At 48.0% G+C, this 21,481-nt stretch overlaps 1 protein-coding gene across 2 annotated transcripts in view; it reads left to right on the forward strand.

Annotated features, from left to right (window-relative positions):
* ttn.1 (titin, tandem duplicate 1) overlaps positions 1-21,481 on the forward strand; it is a 91,947-nt gene that overhangs the window by 46,977 nt on the left and 23,489 nt on the right. For both annotated transcript variants that reach the window (XM_080456806.1, XM_080456805.1), the window contains exons 81-85: positions 220-19,023; positions 19,151-19,441; positions 19,644-19,949; positions 20,240-20,542; positions 20,946-21,263. In XM_080456806.1, coding sequence (XP_080312932.1) covers positions 220-19,023; positions 19,151-19,441; positions 19,644-19,949; positions 20,240-20,542; positions 20,946-21,263 — 20,022 coding nt within the window. The remainder of the gene's footprint in view (positions 1-219; positions 19,024-19,150; positions 19,442-19,643; positions 19,950-20,239; positions 20,543-20,945; positions 21,264-21,481) is intronic.

Here is a 21,481-nt window from a genome sequence, read left to right on the forward strand (position 1 = left end):
GTGAGTAAAGCAGACCTTGTGGCGTTGACACATTATTGTGTGATTATGTATAATTTCCATATAAAGATTTGGGTTTGCCCAACCAAATCTATTTTTTACAAGAGAAATACAATTGGTAACAATTCATTCTCTCTCAACTGTATTGTAACACTTTGTTAATGCTGCAATATTCCTTATTTTACTGAAACAGTACTGATAATTACTCTTTTTTTGTCTCAGATGTGCCTGGACCTCCTGTTAACGTAAGAGTTACAGATACAACCAATACTTGTGCCACTCTGAACTGGGGTAAACCCTTGGATGATGGTGGCCTGCCAGTAACTGGATACATCATTGAACACAAGAAGGACGGAACAGAGGAATGGGTCAAGGACACACCATCCTCCCCACTCAGAATCACAGAGTTTGTCGTTCCTGAGCTGGAAAAGGGAGCTAAATATAACTTCAGAATCAGTGCTGTGAATGCTGAGGGAGTGGGTGAAGCTGCTGAGACTCAGGAGCTGGTTGAGATCATAGAGCGAGAAGCTGAGCCTGATCTGGAGCTGGACGTTGAGCTGAGGAGAACCCTGGTTGTCAGGGCTGGCTGCTCCGTTCGTCTATTTGTGCCAATTAAGGGACGCCCTGCTCCCACCGTCACCTGGACCAAGGAGGGCGGTCCTGTTCCACGCGCTGTAATTGACAGCACTGAGTCATTCACCATGCTGCTCATCCCTGACAGCAAAAGGATTGATGCAGGAAAATATGAGCTTACCCTTGAAAACTCTGCAGGAAAGAAGAGTGCCGACATCAATGTAAGAGTTCTGGATTCACCTGGACCTCCAATCAACCTGAAACCAATACACATGGACAAGGAGAGCATCACTCTGCAGTGGGAGATGCCCCTCATCGACGGTGGCGCCAAGATCACCAACTACATCGTTCAGAAGAGGGAATCGACACGCAAGGCATATGCCACAGTCATTACAAAATGCCCAACCACTTCAGCTAAGATCCCTGATTTGGGAGAAGGCTGTGAATACTACTTTAGAGTATGCGCTGAAAATGAGTATGGCATCGGTGAACCCGTTGAAACTAACACCCCAATCCGGGCATCGCAGGCACCCACTCCTCCAGAGAGTATAATTCCTACTGACATCACTAAGACCTCTGTGAGCCTGGCATGGACCAAACCCAAGTTTGATGGTGGAAGCAGAGTGACCGGATACGTCCTTGAAGCCCAGAAGAAAGGAACTGACCAGTGGGCCCATGTGAACACTGTCAAGACTATGGACTTCTTAGTGAAGAACCTCAATGAGAATGAAGAGTACATCTTCCGTGTTATGGCCGTCAACCATTCTGGTAGAAGTGCTCCTCGTGAGAGCAAGACCATCACTATCAAGGACTCCACTTACCTGCCTGAGTTTGACATGCGTGGTGTGTGCCAGAAGACTGTCATTGCGAAGGCAGGAGACAACATCAAGGTTGAGATTCCAGTTATGGGACGACCTAAACCAACTGTCTCCTGGCAGAAGGATGGAGGAGCCCTGAAGCTCACGCAGAGAACCAATGTGGAGACCGCTGGTGCCACAGTTATCTTGACCATCAATGAGTGCATCAGATCTGACAGTGGCACATACACCATGACAGGAAAGAACATCATTGGCTCTGTGTCAGACAACATCTTTGTTAAGGTACACGACGTTCCTGGGCCACCCAAGGGGCCAATAAAGATTGTGGAGATTTCTCGTACCTATTGCATCTTCGCCTGGGATACTCCCGTGAATGATGGAGGTGTTCCAATCAACAACTATGTGGTTGAAATCAGGGACACCACCAGCCAAACATGGATTGAACTTTCTTCCACTGTCATCCGCACCATGTTCAAAGCCATCCGTCTGACCACCAACTCAGAATACCAGTTCAGAGTGAAGGCCAAAAACAGATATGGTGTTGGACCTCCCATCATCTCAGAGGCAGTGGTGGCTGCTTATCCATTCAAGGCTCCTGGACCCCCTGGTACTCCTAAGGTTGAATCTTTCACCAAGGACACAATGACTATTGGCTGGAATGAGCCTGTGAATGATGGAGGAAATGCGGTCATTGGATATCACCTTGAGAGGAAAGAGCGAAGCAGCATCATGTGGCAGAAGATCAGCAAAAGTATTGTGAAAGGAAACATCTTCAAAACCACTGGGCTTGAACCTGGAGTTGCCTATGAGTTCCGTGTCACGGCTGAGAACTTGGCTGGCATCGGTAAGCCTAGCAAGGCCTCAGAGCCAATACTGGCTTTGGATCCTGTGGACCCTCCGGGTCAGCCTGAGCCTATCCTCGTCAACAAAAATACCATCACTATTCAGTGGACAAGGCCCGAGTATGATGGTGGTTTTAAGCTCACTGGCTTTACTGTGGAGAAGAGGGACGTGGGTGCTGGTCGCTGGGTTAGAGCCAACTTCACCAACATCGTTGAAACCACCTTCACTGTCAGTGGACTGACTCAGGATGCTTCCTATGAGTTCCGTGTTGTTGCCAGAAACTCAGCTGGTGCTGTCAGTGTGCCATCCGAACCTTCAGATCCAATCACTTGCAAGGATGACATTGTTGAGCCACGCATTATGGTTGATGCGATCTTCAAGGATGTAGTTCTTTTGAAGTCAGGCGAGAGCTTTAAGCTTGATGCTGACATTGCTGGACAGCCAATCCCATCCATGGCATGGACCAAGAATGGAAAGGAGATAGAGAACACAATGAAGCTAAATATTAGGTACACTGACCTGACTACCACTCTGGTCAACAAGGACTCTGTAAGAACAGATGGAGGAGAATTTGTCTTGACTGCCACTAATATTGGTGGATTTGTTAAACACATCTTCAATGTGAAAGTGCTCGATAGGCCCGGCCCACCACTCGGACCTCTTGCGGTGTCCGATCTCACAGCTGATGACTGTGTACTGACATGGGCCCCACCTGAAGATGATGGTGGTGCCAAGATTGAAGGTTACGTGGTTCAAAAGCGTGAGTCAAGCAGACTGGCATGGACTGCTGTAGCTACAGAGCTGCAGGTAACACAGCTTAAGGTAACCCACCTGCTCAAAGGAAATGAATACATCTTCAGAGTAATGGCTGTAAATAAATATGGAGTTGGTGAAACTCTTGATTCCGAGCCTACCATTGCTGACAACCCATACAAGGCTCCAGGTCCACCAATAAATCCTGAAGTGACAGCTATTACCAAAGATTCAATGATACTAATGTGGCAAGCTCCTGCAGAAGATGGAGGCAGCCCCATCACAAACTATAACATTGAGAAGAAGGACAAGCTCAGCCTCCGTTGGGTCAAATGCAACAAGAGGAAGGTCAAGGATCTGCAGTTCAAAGTAGCAGCCCTTGTGGTAGGACATGAATATAAATTCAGAGTCACTGCTGAAAATGCTGCTGGATTGAGTGCACCAAGTGAAGCCAGTCCATTCTACAAGGCCACTGATGTATTGTACGAACCAGGGACTCCCCAGAACCCCAGAATCCTGGACACGACCAAGTCTTCCATCACAGTTGCCTGGAACAAGCCTGTGTATGATGGCGGCTCTGACATTACTGGTTACATTGTGGAGACCTGCATCCCAGCTGAGAAGGAGGAGGATGAGGAATGGACCATTGTGACACCCAAAGAAGGACTTCTTGCCACCTCATTCACTATTATCGACCTGAAGGAGAACCAGGAGTACATGATCAACATCTCTGCTGTGAACAGTGAGGGAATTGGAGAGGCAGCACCTGTGCCTGACAATGCTAAGGCTGAGGACAGGCTCCTCCCACCTGAGATGGACTTGGATGCTGAACTCCGCAAGACTATTAGCATCAGAGCATGTTGTTCACTAAGGCTGTTTGTGCCTATCAGAGGAAGACCGACCCCTGTGGCCAATTGGACCAAGGAAGATGGTGAGCCTGTCGAGAGGGCAACGATCGATACCACATCATCATACACATTGCTTGTTATTGACAATGTCAACAGATTTGACAGTGGAAAGTACAACCTCACAGTTGAGAACCCTTCTGGATCCAAGACAGCTACAGTTCAAGTCAAGGTGCTTGACACACCAAGCGCTCCACAGAATCTGAAGATCAGTGCTATTACAAAAGAGTCTGTCTCACTGGTTTGGGAACCACCAATAAATGAAGGAGGAGTTAAGGTTAAGAACTACATTGTTGAAAAGCGTGAATCAACAAGGAAAGCATATGCCACAGTCAATGCTAATTGCCACCAAACCAACTTCACAGTTGACCAGCTCCAGGAAGGATGCAATTATTACTTCAGAGTTTTGGCAGAGAATGAATATGGCATTGGTCTCCCTATTGAGGCAGGTGAATCAGTCAAGGTGTCTGAGAAGCCATCGCCACCTGGCAAAGTCACTCTCAAGGATGTTACCAAAAGTAGTGTCACCCTGGCCTGGGAGAAGCCAGAACATGATGGTGGCAGCAGAATCGGCTGCTATGTTATTGAGATCCAGCCTAAGGGTGTTGAGAAGTGGACCCAGCATTGCATTGTTAAAGAGACGGAGACTACCATTCCTAATCTTGTTTCAGGTGAAGAATACATGTTCCGTGTTTCAGCCAAAAATGAGAAGGGAGCCAGTGACCCACGTCAAATCGGTGTGCCTGTCATTGTTAAAGACCTTGTGATTGCTCCAGCTGTCAAACTTATATTCAACACATTCAGTGTGCTGGCAGGGGAAGACCTGAATATTGACATTGCATACGTTGCACGTCCTAAAGCAGCAGTATCCTGGATAAAGGATGGTCAGCCTCTGAAGAGAACTGACAATGTAACCATGGGAGCCACAGACACAACGTTGTCCCTTAATATTAAGGAGGCTGCAAGAGAGAATGTGGGCCAATACCGCATCAATCTTTCAAACACAGCTGGAGAGACTGCAGCAGACTTTAGTGTTGTCATTCTTGACAAACCTGGTCAGCCAGGCGGTCCAGTTAAGATAGACCAGGTCACTGCTGACAGTGTCACCTTCTCCTGGAGCCCACCAGCTTATGCGGGTGGCTGTACCATCAACAAGTACATTGTGGAGAAGAGAGACACAGGAGCCAATGTATGGGTGGTTGTATCTCCTAATCTAGCCAGGACAACGGTCAAGGCTGGCAGACTGAAGACTGGCACAGAGTATCAGTTCAGAATTACAGCCGAGAACAGGTATGGAAAGGGTCCAGCTCTTCTCTCTCCTCTCGTTGCGGCTCAATATCCATACAAACTCCCAGGACCTCCAGGAACACCTTCTGTTTCATTCGCCACTAAGGACAGCATGGTGGTGCTTTGGAATGAGCCAGTCATGGATGGAGGAAGCCCTATCCTGGGCTATCACCTAGACCGTAAAGAAAGAAACAGCATTCTCTGGGTCAAATTAAACAAATCTATTATCGCTGAACAAACCTACAAGACCACTGGCCTGGAGGCTGGAATGGAATATGAATACAGAGTCTATGCTGAAAACATTGTTGGAATTGGAAAAGCAAGCAAAGTGTGTGAGGGTGTTATTGCTAGAGACCCATGCGACCCTCCTGGCACCCCTGAAGCCACCAAGATTTCCAAGGCCTCTGTCACTATTGTTTGGACCAAACCAGAGTATGATGGTGGAGCAAAGGTCACTGGCTATATAGTGGAGAAGAAGGAGCTGCCAGAGGGCCGTTGGCTGAAGGCTAACTTCACTAATGTCATTGAGACAGAATATGTTGCCACAGGCCTTGTGGAGAATAATAAGTATGAGTTCCGTGTCATTGCCAGAAATGCTGCTGGAGTTTTCAGTTTGGCCTCTTACAGCACTGGTCCAATCACTGCCACGGATGAGATTGACCCACCACGCATCAGTATTGACCCAGAGTACACAAAGACTCTGGTGATCAGTGCTGGAGACAGCTTCAAGATTGATGCAGATGTTCATGGCAAACCACTGCCCTCTATCCAGTGGTTGAAGGGTGAACAAGAGCTTGGCAACACAATCCACAGAGAGATTAAAAACACAAGTACAAAGGCCTTTATCAGTGTGAAGGAGGCCAAACTGGCTGATGGAGGCCAGTACATTCTGTTGGTGAAGAATCCAGGAGGTGAGAAGGGTGTGCAAATCAATGTGGTGGTTTTAGATAAACCTGGAGAACCAGAGGGCCCTCTGGCCATCACAGGAATCGCTATAGATAGATGCTGTGTTGCCTGGAAACCACCTCTCCAAGATGGTGGCAGCAAAATCTCTCACTACATTGTGGAGAGGAGAGAGACCAGCAGACTGGTCTGGACTGTGGTGGACAATAAAGTGGAGAACACCTGCCTGAAGATTACTAAGCTCCTGGAAGGAAATGAGTACGTCTTCAAAGTCCGTGCTGTGAATACATTTGGAGTTGGTGCACCACTTCTGTCTGCTGCTGTTACCATCAAAGATCCATATGTGGTTCCTGATTCACCAAAGAACTTGGAGATTTCAGAAATTAAGAAGGACTCCATGAAGCTCTCCTGGGAGGCCCCATCTGAGGATGGAGGAAGTCCCATCACTGGATATGTCATCGAGAAACATGATAAGGAAGGCGTGAGGTGGACCAGATGCAACAGAACAACAGTCACTGACTTAACATTCAAGGTCACTGGGCTCCTCGAAGGCCATCTGTATGAATTCCGAGTGGCTGCTGAGAATGTCGCTGGTGTCGGTGCTCCAAGCTCCGCCACTGTGTTCTACAAGGCTCTGGATCCTATCTTCAGACCTGGTGCACCATACCACCCGAGAGTTACTGACACAACCAAAGCATCAGTGTTCCTCTCATGGGGTAAACCAGTCGAGGATGGAGGCTGTGCGATTCAAGGATACATTGTTGAGTGTTGTACCACTACAGCAACTCCAGAACCACCAGCAGAGGCTCCTGATGCAGATGCACCGGCCGAGGAATGGACCATGTGCACACCACCAGCAGGCATCAAGACGACCAAGTTCGAAGTCACAAACTTGAAGGAGGGCCAGGCATACAAGTTAAGAATATGTGCCATCAACAAAGTTGGAGTCGGCGAGCCTGCCGATGTCTCTGAAGCCATAATTGCACAGGACAGGGCAGAAGAGCCAGACCTTGACATTGACCCAGAGCTCAGGAAGATTGTATCTGTCAAGGCAGGAACTTCCCTCAGACTGTTCATTCCCGTCAGAGGAAGGCCCACTCCTACCATTACGTGGGACAAAGATGAAGCTCCACTCAAGGAGAGTGCTCAGGTTGAAGTGACCAGCAGTTACACCTCCTTGGTGATTGACAAGATGAGCAGATTTGACAGTGGAAAATATACAGTCACAGCCGAAAATTCAAGTGGAACTACATCTGCTTATGTTGTGGTCCGTGTTCTTGACACGCCAAGCGCTCCAGCCAATCTGAAAGTCAAAGAAATCACAAACCAGTCAGTGACCCTGGCTTGGGAACCACCTCTCTTGGATGGAGGAGCCAAGATCAAAAACTACATTGTTGAAAAGAGAGAAAGCACACGCAAGACATATGCAGCTGTAGTAACAAATTGTCATGAACTCTTGTGGAAGGTTGAGTCTCTTCAGGAAGGCTGTAGTTATTACTTCAGAGTCAGGGCTGAGAATGAACACGGTGTAGGCATGCCTGCAGGAACCGCTGATCCTCTCAAGGTCTCAGAGGTCCCTCAGTGCCCAAAGAATCTACTAGTTACTGACCAAACCAAGTCCAGCATCTCTCTAGCCTGGGAGAAGCCTGAGTATGATGGTGGAAGCAGAGTCATGCAGTACCTGCTTGAAGTGCAGCTTAAGGGCCAGGACAAATGGAATGGTGTTAACACATTCAAGACAATGGAGACTACTGTTACCAATCTGAATGCAGGAGAGGAGTATATTTTCAGAGTCACAGCTATCAATGAGAAGGGTAAAAGTGATCCCAAGGTCCTCGCTAGCCATGTGATGACCAAGGACCTAGTCTTTGAGCCAGATATTAGACCAGCATTCAGCAGTTACAGTGTCATGGTGGGCAAAGATATGGATGTTGTCATACCAATCGTTGGACGTCCTAAACCAACAATCACATGGACTAAAGATGGTGCTCCTTTGAAGTTCACAGACAGAGTCAACATTGTTAACACAGTTAAACACACAACACTGAGCATGAAGGAGGTAACTGGTGATGATGGTGGCATGTACAGCATCAACGCCACCAATTCTGCTGGAAAGAAAGATATATCACTTGAAATCATTGTTCTTGACAAGCCTGGACCTCCCACTGGCCCTGTGAAGTTTGATGAAATCACAACCCAGAGTGTGACCATCTCATGGGCCCCACCAAAGTACAACGGTGGCTGCCAGATCTCTAACTACATTGTGCAGAAGAGAGACACCACAACAAACGTATGGGAGAGTGTCAGCGTAAACTGTGCAAGAACCTCTATCAAAGTGCTCAGGCTAAAGACTGGAGCTGAATATCAGTTCAAAATCATTGCTCAGAACCGTCATGGCAAGAGTTACGGTCTGGATTCAAAATGTGTTGTTGCTCAGTACCCATACAAAGAGCCTGGTCCCCCTGGCACTCCCTTCATCGCCTCTCTATCTAGGGACTACATGAATGTTGAGTGGAATGAGCCTGTTGTAGATGGAGGCAGCCCTGTCCTTGGCTACCATATTGAGAGGAAAGAGAGAAACAGTATTCTTTGGGTGAAGATCAGCAAGTCTCTCATTCATGATACCACCTTCAAGAGCTACCCCTTGGAGGAGGGAGTTGAATATGAATACAGAGTTTATGCTGAGAATATTGTCGGCATTGGCAGATGCAGCAAGCTCTCTGAGGGCTGTGTTGCACGTGACCCATGTGACCCTCCTGGTACTCCAGAAGCCATCCGTGTGACTAAAGACACCATTGTCATCGAGTGGACCAAGCCTGAGTATGATGGTGGTAGTAATATTACCGGTTACACTGTGGAAAAACGTGATCTGCCAGAGGGTCGTTGGATAAGGGCCAACTTTACTAACGTGATTGAGACCAAGTTCACTGTCACTGGCCTGACTGAAAACGCACAATACGATTTCAGAGTCATCGCTAAAAATGCTGTCGGCACCATCAGCAAGCCGTCCTTGAACAGTGGAGCAATCATTGCAAGTGATGAGGTGATTGTACCTAGTTTCTCCATTGACCCTGCTTTCACCAAGACAATTGTAGTCCATGCCAGAGATACATTCAAGCTTGACGCTGATGTCCGTGGCAAGCCACTGCCCACAATCAAGTGGTTCATGGATGAGAAGCCAATCGTAAATACACTTAGACTTGAGATTAAGGACACAGACAACCATGCTATGATTGTTATTAAGGAAGCAATTAGAATGGATGGTGGACTTTATACACTTCAGCTGACAAATGTAGCTGGCACTGAGACCATACCATTCAAGGTTGTGGTCCTGGACATACCTAGCCCATGTGAAGGACCTCTCCACATCACTGGAGTAGCTGAAGACAGATGCACACTGGTATGGCAGGCCCCACAGCATGACGGAGGCAGTCCCATTACACATTACCTCATTCAAAGGAGAGAGACCAGCCGCTTGGCATGGACTGTGGTTTCCAACAGCTGCAACACAACATGCTACAAAGTAACCAAACTGCTGGAGGGCAACGATTACATGTTCCGTGTCATGGCTGTCAACAGCTATGGAGTCAGTGAGCCTTTGGAGTCTGGAGGAGTGATCATGAAGACTCCATTTGTTCCTCCTGGCCCCCCTCACATTGAGGATGTGTCCAACATTGCCCATGATGGTATGACAATCACCTGGACAGCTCCTGAGAATGATGGTGGCAGTGAAGTCACTGGCTATATCATTGAGAAGAAAGACAGAATTGGAATCAGATGGACCAGATGCAACAGGCAGAAGGTCACTGACCTCTCTTTCAGAGTGACAGGCCTCTCCACTGGTCATGAGTACGAGTTCAGAGCGACTGCTGAGAATGTGGCTGGAGTGGGTGAGCCATCCCTGCCAACTTCATACTACAAGGCCAGTGATCCCAAGTATAAGCCTGGAGCACCAGCATATGTAAATGTGATTGACACTACCAAGACCTCCATCACAGTGTCATGGGGCAAGCCTCTGTCTGATGGTGGCACCGCCATCCAGGGATTCATTGTAGAAGTCTGCAAGGCTGAGGAAGAAGAGTGGACTATGGTGACTCCACCCACTGGGCTGCGTGTCAACAAATATGAAATTACGAACCTCACAGAGGGTCAAGAATACAAGATTCAGGTGTGTGCCCTGAACAAGCTGGGAGTTGGTGAGCCAGCTGCCATCTCAGGGACAGCCAAGCCAGAGGAGAAGTTGGTCGAACCACTCATTAGCCTGGATTCTGAACTGAGGAAGGGCATTGTTGTGAAAGCAGGAGCGTCTGTCAGAATCAATGTTCCATTCAAGGGCAGACCTACTCCTGAGATCATGTGGACTAAGGATGAAGCAGAGCTGCCTGAGAAGGCAGTGGTTGAGAAGGCTCTTGACCACACTCTTCTGGCCATCGACTCATGTGACAGGAATGACTCAGGAAAATACACCCTGACCCTAACAAACAGCAGTTGCACGGTTTCTGAGTTTGTAGCTGTTAAGGTCCTGGATACACCTGGAGCTCCTTCGAAACTGGTTGTTCAAGACATCAAAAAGGACTCTGTCACTCTTGTTTGGGACGCACCATTGGTTGATGGTGGCTCCAAGATAAAGAACTATGTCATTGATAAACGTGAATCAACCAGGAAAGCATATGCCAATGTCTCCACCAAATGCACCAAGACAACTTTCAAGGTTGACAACCTGGTGGAGGGGGCTATGTACTACTTCAGAGTTATGGCTGAAAATGAGTTTGGTGTTGGTCAGTCTGTTGAAACCAAGGCGGCTTCCAAGGTCTCTGAAGCGCCTCTGCCTGTTGGAAAAGTCTTCCTTACTGATGTCACAAAAACAACTGCATCTCTGGCCTGGGAGAAACCAGAGCATGATGGAGGCAGCAGGATTGCTGGCTACCTTATTGAGATGCTGCCTAAAGGCACAGATAAGTGGGGAGTTGTAGCAAATGTCAAGGGCACAGCATGCGAGGGCACTGTCACAGCCCTGACAACTGGAACAGAGTATCTGTTCCGTATCATTGCTCATAATGAGAAGGGAAAGAGTGAGCCCAAGCAACTTGCTACACCCGTCATTGCTAACGATATGACCATCGAGCCAAGCATCAGGATGCAGTTCAGCACTTACAGTGTATTAGCTGGAAAAGATCTGAAGGTTGACTTCCCTGTAATTGGCAGGCCCAAACCTAAAATCACATGGACTAAAGATGGTCTGCCTCTGAAGCTTACATCCAGTCTCAATGTGATTAACACACCCACAACAACTGTCCTCGAGATAACCGAAGCAAGCAGAGAGCACTTTGGCAAATACCACGTAACCGCAACTAGCAGTGTTGGCACATTCAGTCAAGATATGGGTGTCATTATCCTTGACAAGCCCGGCCCACCAACAGGTCCACTAAAGGTTCTTGAAGTGAGTAACTCCTTCGTCCATCTCTCCTGGGAGCCTCCACAGTACACAGGTGGATGCCAGGTGAAGAACTACATAGTTGAGAAGAGAGACACAAACTCTCAAGAATGGCAGACAGTCACTTCACAACTTGCTAGACTAGCCATCAAGGTCACAAAGCTGAAGACTGGTGCTGAGTATCAGTTCAGAATTATGGCTGAAAACAGATATGGAAAGGGTGCATCTCTGGACTCCAAGGCCATCGTGGTGCAGTACCCATACAAAGTACCTGGACCTCCTGGAACGCCTCGTGTCGCGTCTGGTACAAAGGAGATGATGATCGTTGAATGGAATGAACCTGTCAATGATGGTGGCAGCACAGTTACTGGCTACCATCTGGAGAGCAAGGAACGGAGCAGCATCCTTTGGAATAAATTGAACAAGACCTTAATCACTGATACTCAATTCAAGATCTGCAATCTGGAGGAGGGTATTGGATATGAATTCAGGGTCTCTGGTGAAAACATAGTTGGTGTCGGCAGGTGCAGCAAAACCTCTGAGTCCTTTGTTGCCCGTGACCCCTGTGATCCTCCTGGAACTCCAGAGGCTGTAACTATCTCTAAGAACCTTATTAAGATTAAGTGGACTAAGCCTGAGTATGATGGTGGCAGCAAAATAAATGGATATGTGGTGGAGAGGAAAGACCTGGCCTCTGAAGAGCGTCGCTGGGTCAGAGCCAACTTCACCAATATCATTGAGACAGAGTATACCAGCACTGGACTGACAGAAAATGAGCAGTATGAATTCAGAGTAATTGCCAAAAATGCAGTGGGAACCTTTAGTCCGCCATCTTACAGCTCTGGACCCATCACTGCTACTGATGAAATTGAAGCACCCACAGTATCAATGGATCCCAAATATAACGACGTTATTGTTATCAATGCTGGAGAAAACCTGCTTCTGAATGCTGACATCCATGGAAAACCAATCCCTGATGTGGTCTGGTTGAAGGAGGGCAAGGAGATGGTCAAGGCCCTGCGCTTTGAAGTGAAAACCACTCAGAAGCGTGCAGCTCTGACCATCAAGGATGTTACCAAGCTGGACGGTGGTCACTATGACCTCCAGCTCAAAAACCTGGGTGGTGTGAAAACCATTCCAATAGATGTAAAGGTCCTGGATAAACCAGGTCCTCCTGCTGGATCTATCACTGTGACTGGGGTTATGGCTGACAGGTGCACTCTAGCATGGGCAGAGCCAGCTCTGGATGGTGGAGCTAACATCACCCACTACATCCTGGAGAAGAGGGAGACCAGCAGACTGTCCTGGACCATCGTTGCACCCAGTGTCCAGACTCTGTACTACAAAGTGCTCAACCTAATGACTGGAAATGAATATATCTTCAGAGTCAGAGCAGTCACCAAATATGGTACTGGAGATTTCCTGTTGTCTGAACCTGTGATTGCACGTAATCCATACAAGCCACCTAGCGCTCCTGGAACTCCTGAGGCAAGCCAGATCACAAAGGACTCTATGGTTCTGACATGGTCTGCGTCAGACCAAACTGGTGGAGCAGACATTGACAGTTACCACCTTGAGAAACGTGATAAGGATGGTGTGAGGTGGACCAAGTGCAACAGGCAGAAGGTCACCGAGACCCACTTCAAAGTCACAGGGCTCATGACGGATCACTTTTATGAGTTCCGTGTGGCTGCTGAGAATGAGGCTGGAATGGGAGACTTGAGTGAGCTGTCCATGTTCAACAGAGCTTCTGATGCCCCCACACCACCTGGACCTCCACACCACCCTAAGGTGACAGACTACACCAAGTCCACTGTCTCTCTATCCTGGGGCAAACCTGATTCGGATGGTGGCGCTTACGTTAAGGGCTACATTGTTGAGATGAGGGAGTACACACCAGGTACAGAGGAGGAGGAGGACGAGGAGTACGAGGAGGAGGAGGAGGCAGAAGTAGCACCAGTGGTTGGAAAGGAATGGACCACGTGCACTCCACCCACTGGCATTCAGGCTACTAAACTCACAATCACAGACCTGAAGGAGGGCGTAGAGTTCCAGTTCCGTGTCTGTGCCATCAACTCAGAAGGGGTGGGAGAAGCAGCTAAAGTACATAGCACCGTGGTCACCTCTGACAAGATAGAAGCACCTGAGATCGAGCTGGACGCTGAACTCAGAAAGGTTGTCTCTGTCCGTGCTGGTGGAAGTCTGCGTCTATTTGTCCCCATTCGTGGAAGGCCAGAGCCTGCTGTGAAATGGGAGAAGGTGGAAGGAGTTATCTCTGAACGTGTTACGATTGAATCCACTAGCTCATACACTATGCTTGTCATTGACGGCGTCAACCGCTTCGACAGTGGCAAATACTCACTGACCCTGGAGAATGACAGCGGAACCAAATCTGCTATTGTTGCTGTGAGGATTCTGGATACACCAAGTGCACCACAGACCTTCGCTGTCAAAGAGATCAAGAAAGATTCAGTGACTCTTACCTGGGATACTCCACTAATTGATGGTGGAGCTAAGATTACAAACTACATTGTGGAGAAGAGAGAGTCTGTCAGGAAGGCCTACACCGCTGTCAGCAGTAACTGCACTGCAAACATGTTCAAGATTGATGAGCTGCCTGAAGGAGGCATGTACTATTTCAGAGTCTGTGCTGTGAATGAATATGGCCAAGGGCAGACGGTTGAAACCAAAGAAATCAAGGTTTCTGAGGTGCCCATGCCACCAAGCAAGGTCACAGTCATTGATGTCACCAAGACCAGCGTGTCACTCCACTGGGAGAAACCTGCTCATGACGGTGGTAGCAAGGTCATGTGCTACAATGTTGAATACAATACAAAGACTGGTGATAAATGGGGCACAGCATGCACAGTCAAGGTGCCTCTTACTGAAGCCACTGTTCCTAACTTGAATACTGGCGATTCCTATTTATTCAGAGTTCTTGCAATAAATGAGAAGGGAAAGAGTGAGCCTAAGGATCTGGGAGTGCCTGTAGTGGCAAAGGATGTTGATATTGAGCCATCTGTGAACCTGCAGTTCAACACATACAGTGTTAAGGCTGGTGATGATCTGACAATTGAGGTGCCAGTGAGAGGTAGGCCTAAACCTGTTGTAACCTGGAAGAAGGACAACCTTCCTCTGAAGCAGACATCATCACTGACCATCCTTAACACAGCAACCTCTTCCAAGATCGTCATCTTGGAGGCAAGCAAAGAACATGTCGGCAAATATCAGATCGTCCTGGCCAACCCAGTTGGCACAGTCACAGCAGATATTGGAGTTGTGGTCCTTGACAAACCAAGTCCACCTAATGCCGTTAAAGTGGATGCTGTAACTTCAGACAGCATCACACTGTCCTGGTCTCCACCAGCTTACGATGGTGGCTGCTCCATCAGCGGCTACAATGTTGAGAAGAGAGACACAAACAGTCAAGAATGGCAGATCGTTGCCAGCAATGTAGCCAGAACATCTTTGAAGGCTTCACGACTGACACATGGCGCAGAGTACCAGTTCCGTATCTATGCTGTTAACCGTTATGGAAAGAGTTCGCATCTGGACTCCCCTGCAATCACCGCACAGTACAACTTCAAGCAGCCTGGACCCCCTTCCACTCCCATAGTGAAACTGGCCACCAAGTCCTACATGATTGTGACTTGGAACGAGCCTGTTGCTGATGGAGGGAGCACTGTTCTGGGCTATCACCTGGAGAGAAAGGAACGCACCAGCATCCTCTGGAACAAGATGAACAGAAGCATGATCAAAGACACAGAGTACAAAGTCAATAGCATTGAGGAGGGTATGTCGTATGAGTACCGTGTCTATGCAGAGAACATTGCTGGTATTGGAAAATGCAGCAAGGCTTGTGAAGCTGTAGCAGCCAGAGATCCATGCGACCCTCCAGGTACACTTGTGGCCACTGCGGTTACTAGGAGTTCTGTTTCTCTGTCTTGGGATAAACCAGAGTATGATGGCGGAGCCAAAGTGTCTGGATACATCATTGAACGCAGAGATCTTCCTGAAGGCCGCTGGGCAAGATGCAACTTCACCAATGTTCCTGAGACCTATTATGATGTGACTGGCCTCACAGAGAACAGCCAGTATGACTTCCGTGTCATTGCCAAGAATGCAGCTGGATTGTTCAGTATACCATCTTGGAACACTGGTTCCATCACTGCCAAAGATGATGTGGACCCACCACGCATCATGATGGATGTCAAGTTCAGAGAAGCAGTGGTTGTAAAGGCAGGAGAAACACTGAAGATCAACGCTGACATTGCCGGACGCCCTGCTCCCGTCATCTCTTGGAAGAAGGATGGTAAAGAAATTGAATTGAGAGCCAGAATCCAGATCGTTTCAACTGATACCAGCACCTCTCTCACTGTGAAGGAATGCATCAGAAGAGACTCTGGCCAGTATGTCCTGACCTTGCAGAATATTGCTGGTACAGTCACAATGCCTGTCGACTGTGTGATCATTGATAAGCCAGGTCCCTCAGCAGGACCTCTAGAGATCACAGGCCTTAATGCTGTGGAATGCAATCTGTCATGGGGTCCACCTCAGGAGGCTGGTGGTGCTGACATCACACACTACATTGTTGAGAAGCGTGAGACCAGCCGTCTGGCCTGGACACAACTGAAGGGAGACCTCACAAGAACAAATTACAAGGTCACAGGATTGCTCAAGGGCAACGAGTACATCTTCAGGGTTCTGGCTGTCAACAAGTATGGACGTGGTGAGGCCCTGGAGTGTGAAGCTATCAAGGTAACGGATCCATACACAGTTGCGACCGCTCCCACTAGTGTTGATGTCACTGCTATAACTGGAGATTCAATGACGCTCACCTGGTCCCCACCATTCAGTGATGGAGGCAGTCCTCTCGCAGGATACGTGATTGAGCGTCGTGAAAAGACAGGAATGCGCTGGGTGCGCGTAAACAGGGAGCTAGTCACTGAATGCACAACAGTAGCAACTAAACTGCGCAAGATGTGCGAATATGATTACAGAGTCATTGCTGAGAATGCTGCTGGTATGAGTCCCCCAAGTGATGCATCTGCAGTCTTCAGAGCATTGGATGCTCTTATTGTGGCTTCACGCCCAACCAAGCCAAAGATCCTCAACTCCACCAAGGACACTGTTAGCATTGCATGGAGAGCACCTACAGAGAATGGCGGTGCTGTAATCCTTGGCTACAGTGTAGAATACAGAGACTTCATCCGCAAAGCAGAGGAGGAGGAGGAAGAAGAAGAAGAATATGAGGAAGAGGAGGAAGAGGAGGAGTCACCAGAGGAACTGGCAAGCTGGGTTGAGGCCATTCCTCTCACTAAGAGTCTGGAGTTCACCATTTCTGGACTGAAGACAGATGCAGAATATGAGTTCTCTGTGAAGGCAATAAACAAGGTTGGCAGCGGTGCCCGTAGTCTAAACTCAGATCCAGCCGCAGCAATGGACAGAACATCATCACCATCATTCGACGTTGACATTGAAATGCGCAAGGTAATGATCGTCACACACAGCACAGCATTCACTTTGAATGCGCCATTCAAGGGCAACCCTGCACCAACAGCGACATGGGTCAAGGAGGGTGTTGATCTTAAGGTTAGAGGAACCATTGATGTAACTGAATCCAACTCATCACTGACCATTGAGAAGGCAACAAGGTATGATTCTGGAGAGTACTCAGTCACCATTGAGTCACCTTTAGGAACTGCAACACTGCCCATGGCTGTCAAGGTCCTTGACTCTCCTGGACCAGTGCTCAATGTGAAGGTTACAGCAGTGACCAGGGACTCTGCTACCCTCGCTTGGGAATATCCTGAGAACGACGGTGGCGATGCTGTGATGGCCTACCATGTGGAGAAACGTGAGGCCAGCAAGAAGGCCTGGGTGAATGTAACCAACAACTGCCGCACAATGTCATACAAGGTGGAGGATCTGCAGGAAGGAGCCGTTTATTACTTGAGGGTCATTGGAGAAAATGAGCATGGTGTGGGCATTCCTCAGGAGGCCAAGAGTGGCACAAAGATTACAGAGGTGCCAAGTCCACCCACGAAACTTGGAGTTGCAAATGTAACAAAGGACACCATTACCATCGCCTGGACCCGACCAGAGTACGATGGTGGCAGCAGAGTATCTGGCTACCTCATCGATGCTTTGGAGAAGGGCCAGTCCAAGTGGGTGAAGTGTTGTAATGTGAAGACCATGACTCACACCATCAAGGGCCTGAGGGAAGGTGGCGAGTACTTCTTCAGAGTCAGTGCTGAGAACCACGCTGGTCTCAGTGAACCCAAGGAAATGATTGTACCTGTTATTGTCAAGGAAATACAAGAGGCTCCAGAGTTTGACCTGAAGAATTACCCCAACCACAGTGTCTATGTGAGAGCAGGCTCCAACCTGACCTTTGAGATTCCTCTCACTGGCAAGCCCATGCCTAAAGTGTCCATGTCCAGGAACAATGTCGTCATCAAGGGCCACCAGAGGCTCCTGACAGAGGTGACACCAGAGAGCCTCGTCATCACACTCAACGAGAGTACTGCCACAGATGCTGGCAAGTACGAAATCACCGCATCCAACGTGGGCGGAACCACCAAGATCTTCATTATCGTCGTGGTGCTGGACAGACCCGGAGCTCCGACCGGCCCTATCGAGATCGGAGACATCGGCGAAACCACTGTCTGCCTGAAATGGTCTCCTCCATTGTACGACGGAGGAAGCCCCGTCACCAACTATGTGGTTCTCAAGCGTGAGACCAGCACCCCCAACTGGGAGGAGGTGACATCAAACGTGGCCAGGAGTGCTTTCAAGGTGACCAAGCTGACCAAGGGAGAGGGGTATCAATTCAGAATCAAGGCTGAAAATCGTTTCGGCATCGGCGACCACATTGACACCAATTCAGTCACGATCAAACTTCCATACACCATCCCTGGACCTCCATCCACACCATGGGTGAGCTTTGTCTCCAGGGAGAGCCTGACCGTCTGCTGGAATGAGCCAGTGGTGGACGGTGGGAACACAGTGTTCGCATACCACCTCCAGATGAAGGAGCGGAGCAGCATTCTGTGGCAGAAGGTCAACAAGACAGGCATCCCAGCCATGCAGTGGAGAGTCTCCAACGTTTTCCCTGGTCACATCTACGAGTTCAGGGTATCAGCTGAGAACGCTGCTGGTATTGGAAAGTTCAGCAAAATCTCTGAGGAGATCCTGGCTATTGATGCCTGCGAGCCCCCAGCTAACGTTCGCGTCACAGAGGTGACTAAGAACTCAGTCAGTCTGGTCTGGCAGAGACCTCCATATGATGGAGGAGCCAAGATCACCGGATACAACCTGGAGAGAAGAGATCCTACCACCGGCAGATGGGTCAAGGCCAACTTCACCAACATCATTGAGATGGGCTTCACTGTGTCTGGTCTGACACAGGACGAGACCTACGAGTTCAGAGTCTATGCCAGGAATGCAGTCGGCTCTGTCAGCAACCCATCTCTCATCGCTGGCCCGGTCACCTGCGTTGATTCAAGTGGTGAGTTCATAGTCAAATGTTATCTGATGTAATGTGTCATAATAAGTAGGTGGAAAGTGAAGAGTCATTGTGAAGGCACTGAAGGCAAATGGACTACTGTAACCTGCTACAATTTATTTCCTCCCAGGTGCACCAGCCATTGACCTTCCTCCAGAGTACCTGGATGTCGTTCAGTACAAAGCCGGATCCTCTATTAGGCTCAGAGTAGGAATCATCGCCAAGCCTCTGCCAACCATCGAATGGTTCAAGAATGGAAAGGAGCTGGTGATGACCTCCAAATTGTCTGTGGAGACCACAAGTGATGACTATTCTGGTATTGTGATCAAGGATGCAACTCGTGCCGACACTGGAGCATATGATATCAAAATCAGGAATGTTCTGGGCTCGGCATCTGCATCGATTAGAATCGAGATCCTAGGTACGTCCCCTGACAGCCAAAACATACTGTATCATATTGAAAGCATTCCATTATTCAGTTTGAACAAAGTTAATCTACTTTTAAAGACAAGAGGACAATCTTCTCCCCTTAGTGTTTTCTATACAGTGGTATTCATCATTACACTACAAATAGACAGTGGCTTATCTAAGGACTACATTAATTGGTTTTGTTCCTCCTCTAGACAAATCTGGACCTCCAGCCGGAGTCATCAACTTCAACTCAGTCTCAGCAGACAAGATTGTCCTGAGCTGGGAGCCGGTGCCCGAGGCCGACCAGGGTGGAGCCAAAGTGACCCATTATGTGGTTGAGAGACGTGAAACCAGCCGCGTTGTCTGGTCCACCGTCTCAGACGAGTTGGAACAGACGTACGTCTCTGTCTGCAAACTGGTCAGAGGAAACGAGTATGTGTTCCGTGTCATGGGAGTCAGCAAGTTTGGAGTGGGCGAACCCCTGGAGTCTAATCCCATCGTCGCTAAGGACACCTTTGGTATGTTGGGACCAAATAAAATCATAAAAAATACAAGAAACACACAAACAACATAAGACACAAAGGCAATTTCACGTCGCTTCCAGTATAAAATGATTCCATTCATATTAACATTTAACATGAATTTAGATCATTCAGACATATCCCACAGTATACTGCTAACCTGTAAGCCTATGCCAATGAATGATAATTTGAAATGTGCCTGCGCTGAACTCAGGTCTCGTCACCTATTAAGTCATTTTGCCTATTTTCGATTACTTGATTGTTAAAATTGCGGTTGTTCCCTCCAGTCACACCCGGACAGCCTCATACACCTTACGTGAACACCGCCACCAAAACCACAATGGTGGTGGAATGGGACAAACCAGGTGTAGATGGAGGCAGCACTGTCACTGGCTACTACCTGGAGAGACGCGACAAGAAGAGCCTGCGCTGGATCAAGGTGTTGAAGGATCCCATCACCGACATCAAACAGACTGTCTGCCACCTGACGGAAGGGAACGAGTACCAATACCGTGTCTGTGCCATCAACAAGGCCGGAGAGGGACCGTACTCAGTTCTTTCTGAGTACTTCAAGGCAGCCGATCCAGTCGGTCAGTACACCGAAATCTTGTCTTGTTGGTCATATTGACATTCTTTTATCTGTATCGGTTTGGAAGTAGAGGATGTATTTGCAAAATCATATATTGTTTTCAAACATTTAGACTCATGGAAATTGGTTGTTTTCTAACCTGTATGTGTACTGTATGTATGTATGTATGTATTGTGTAGTCTAACCTATAGCTGTATAACAGATATTGATTATTACAATGTACAAATATATGTACATATACTGAATATACATACAGTATACAAAAAATATATAAAATTGTATAATCAGCTGCTTTGCCGTTAACAGAAGCAGGTTTAAATGTTAGTATTTTCCAGTGGATATTGCAGACTTTGTGATCGAATTCCGCTAACCTCTGTATGTGAATAATGCGTTGTTCTCATCAGATCTTCCAGATGAGCCATGCAAGCTGAAGGTGGTGGACTCCACCAAGACCTCTATCACTCTGGGCTGGTCCAAGCCTGAATGGGATGGAGGCAGCGAGGTCACCAGCTACATGGTGGAGAAGATGATAGAGCCCAAAGAAGAGGAAGAGGAAGAATGGACTCTCCTTACCACCAAGGGAGAGGTGAAGACCACAGAATACGTTGTCCATGAACTGAAAGTAGACGTCAACTACTTCTTCAGAGTGTCTGCTGTGAACTGCGCCGGCCGTGGAGAACCGCTGGAGATGGAAGAGCCTGTCCAGGCCAAGGATATCCTGGGTACGTTCACATTGAATAGTAATAGTATTTAGTAGCACTAGTTATGATATTAATAGTACTAATATTAGTACTGGGTACATTCAACACAGTATACATTCTCTGCTTTAGTATATGAAGTAAATTAAAACCAATCAACACGTTCCCCACAGTCAAGGAATAGAACACTCAAGTTCAATGCAATCTAATTCATCCGCCTATATAAGATTGTTAATATTCAT

Source organism: Gymnoscopelus braueri (genome assembly GCF_963280865.1).
Source record: "Gymnoscopelus braueri genome assembly, chromosome: 18".
NCBI lineage: Eukaryota > Metazoa > Chordata > Actinopteri > Myctophiformes > Myctophidae > Gymnoscopelus > Gymnoscopelus braueri.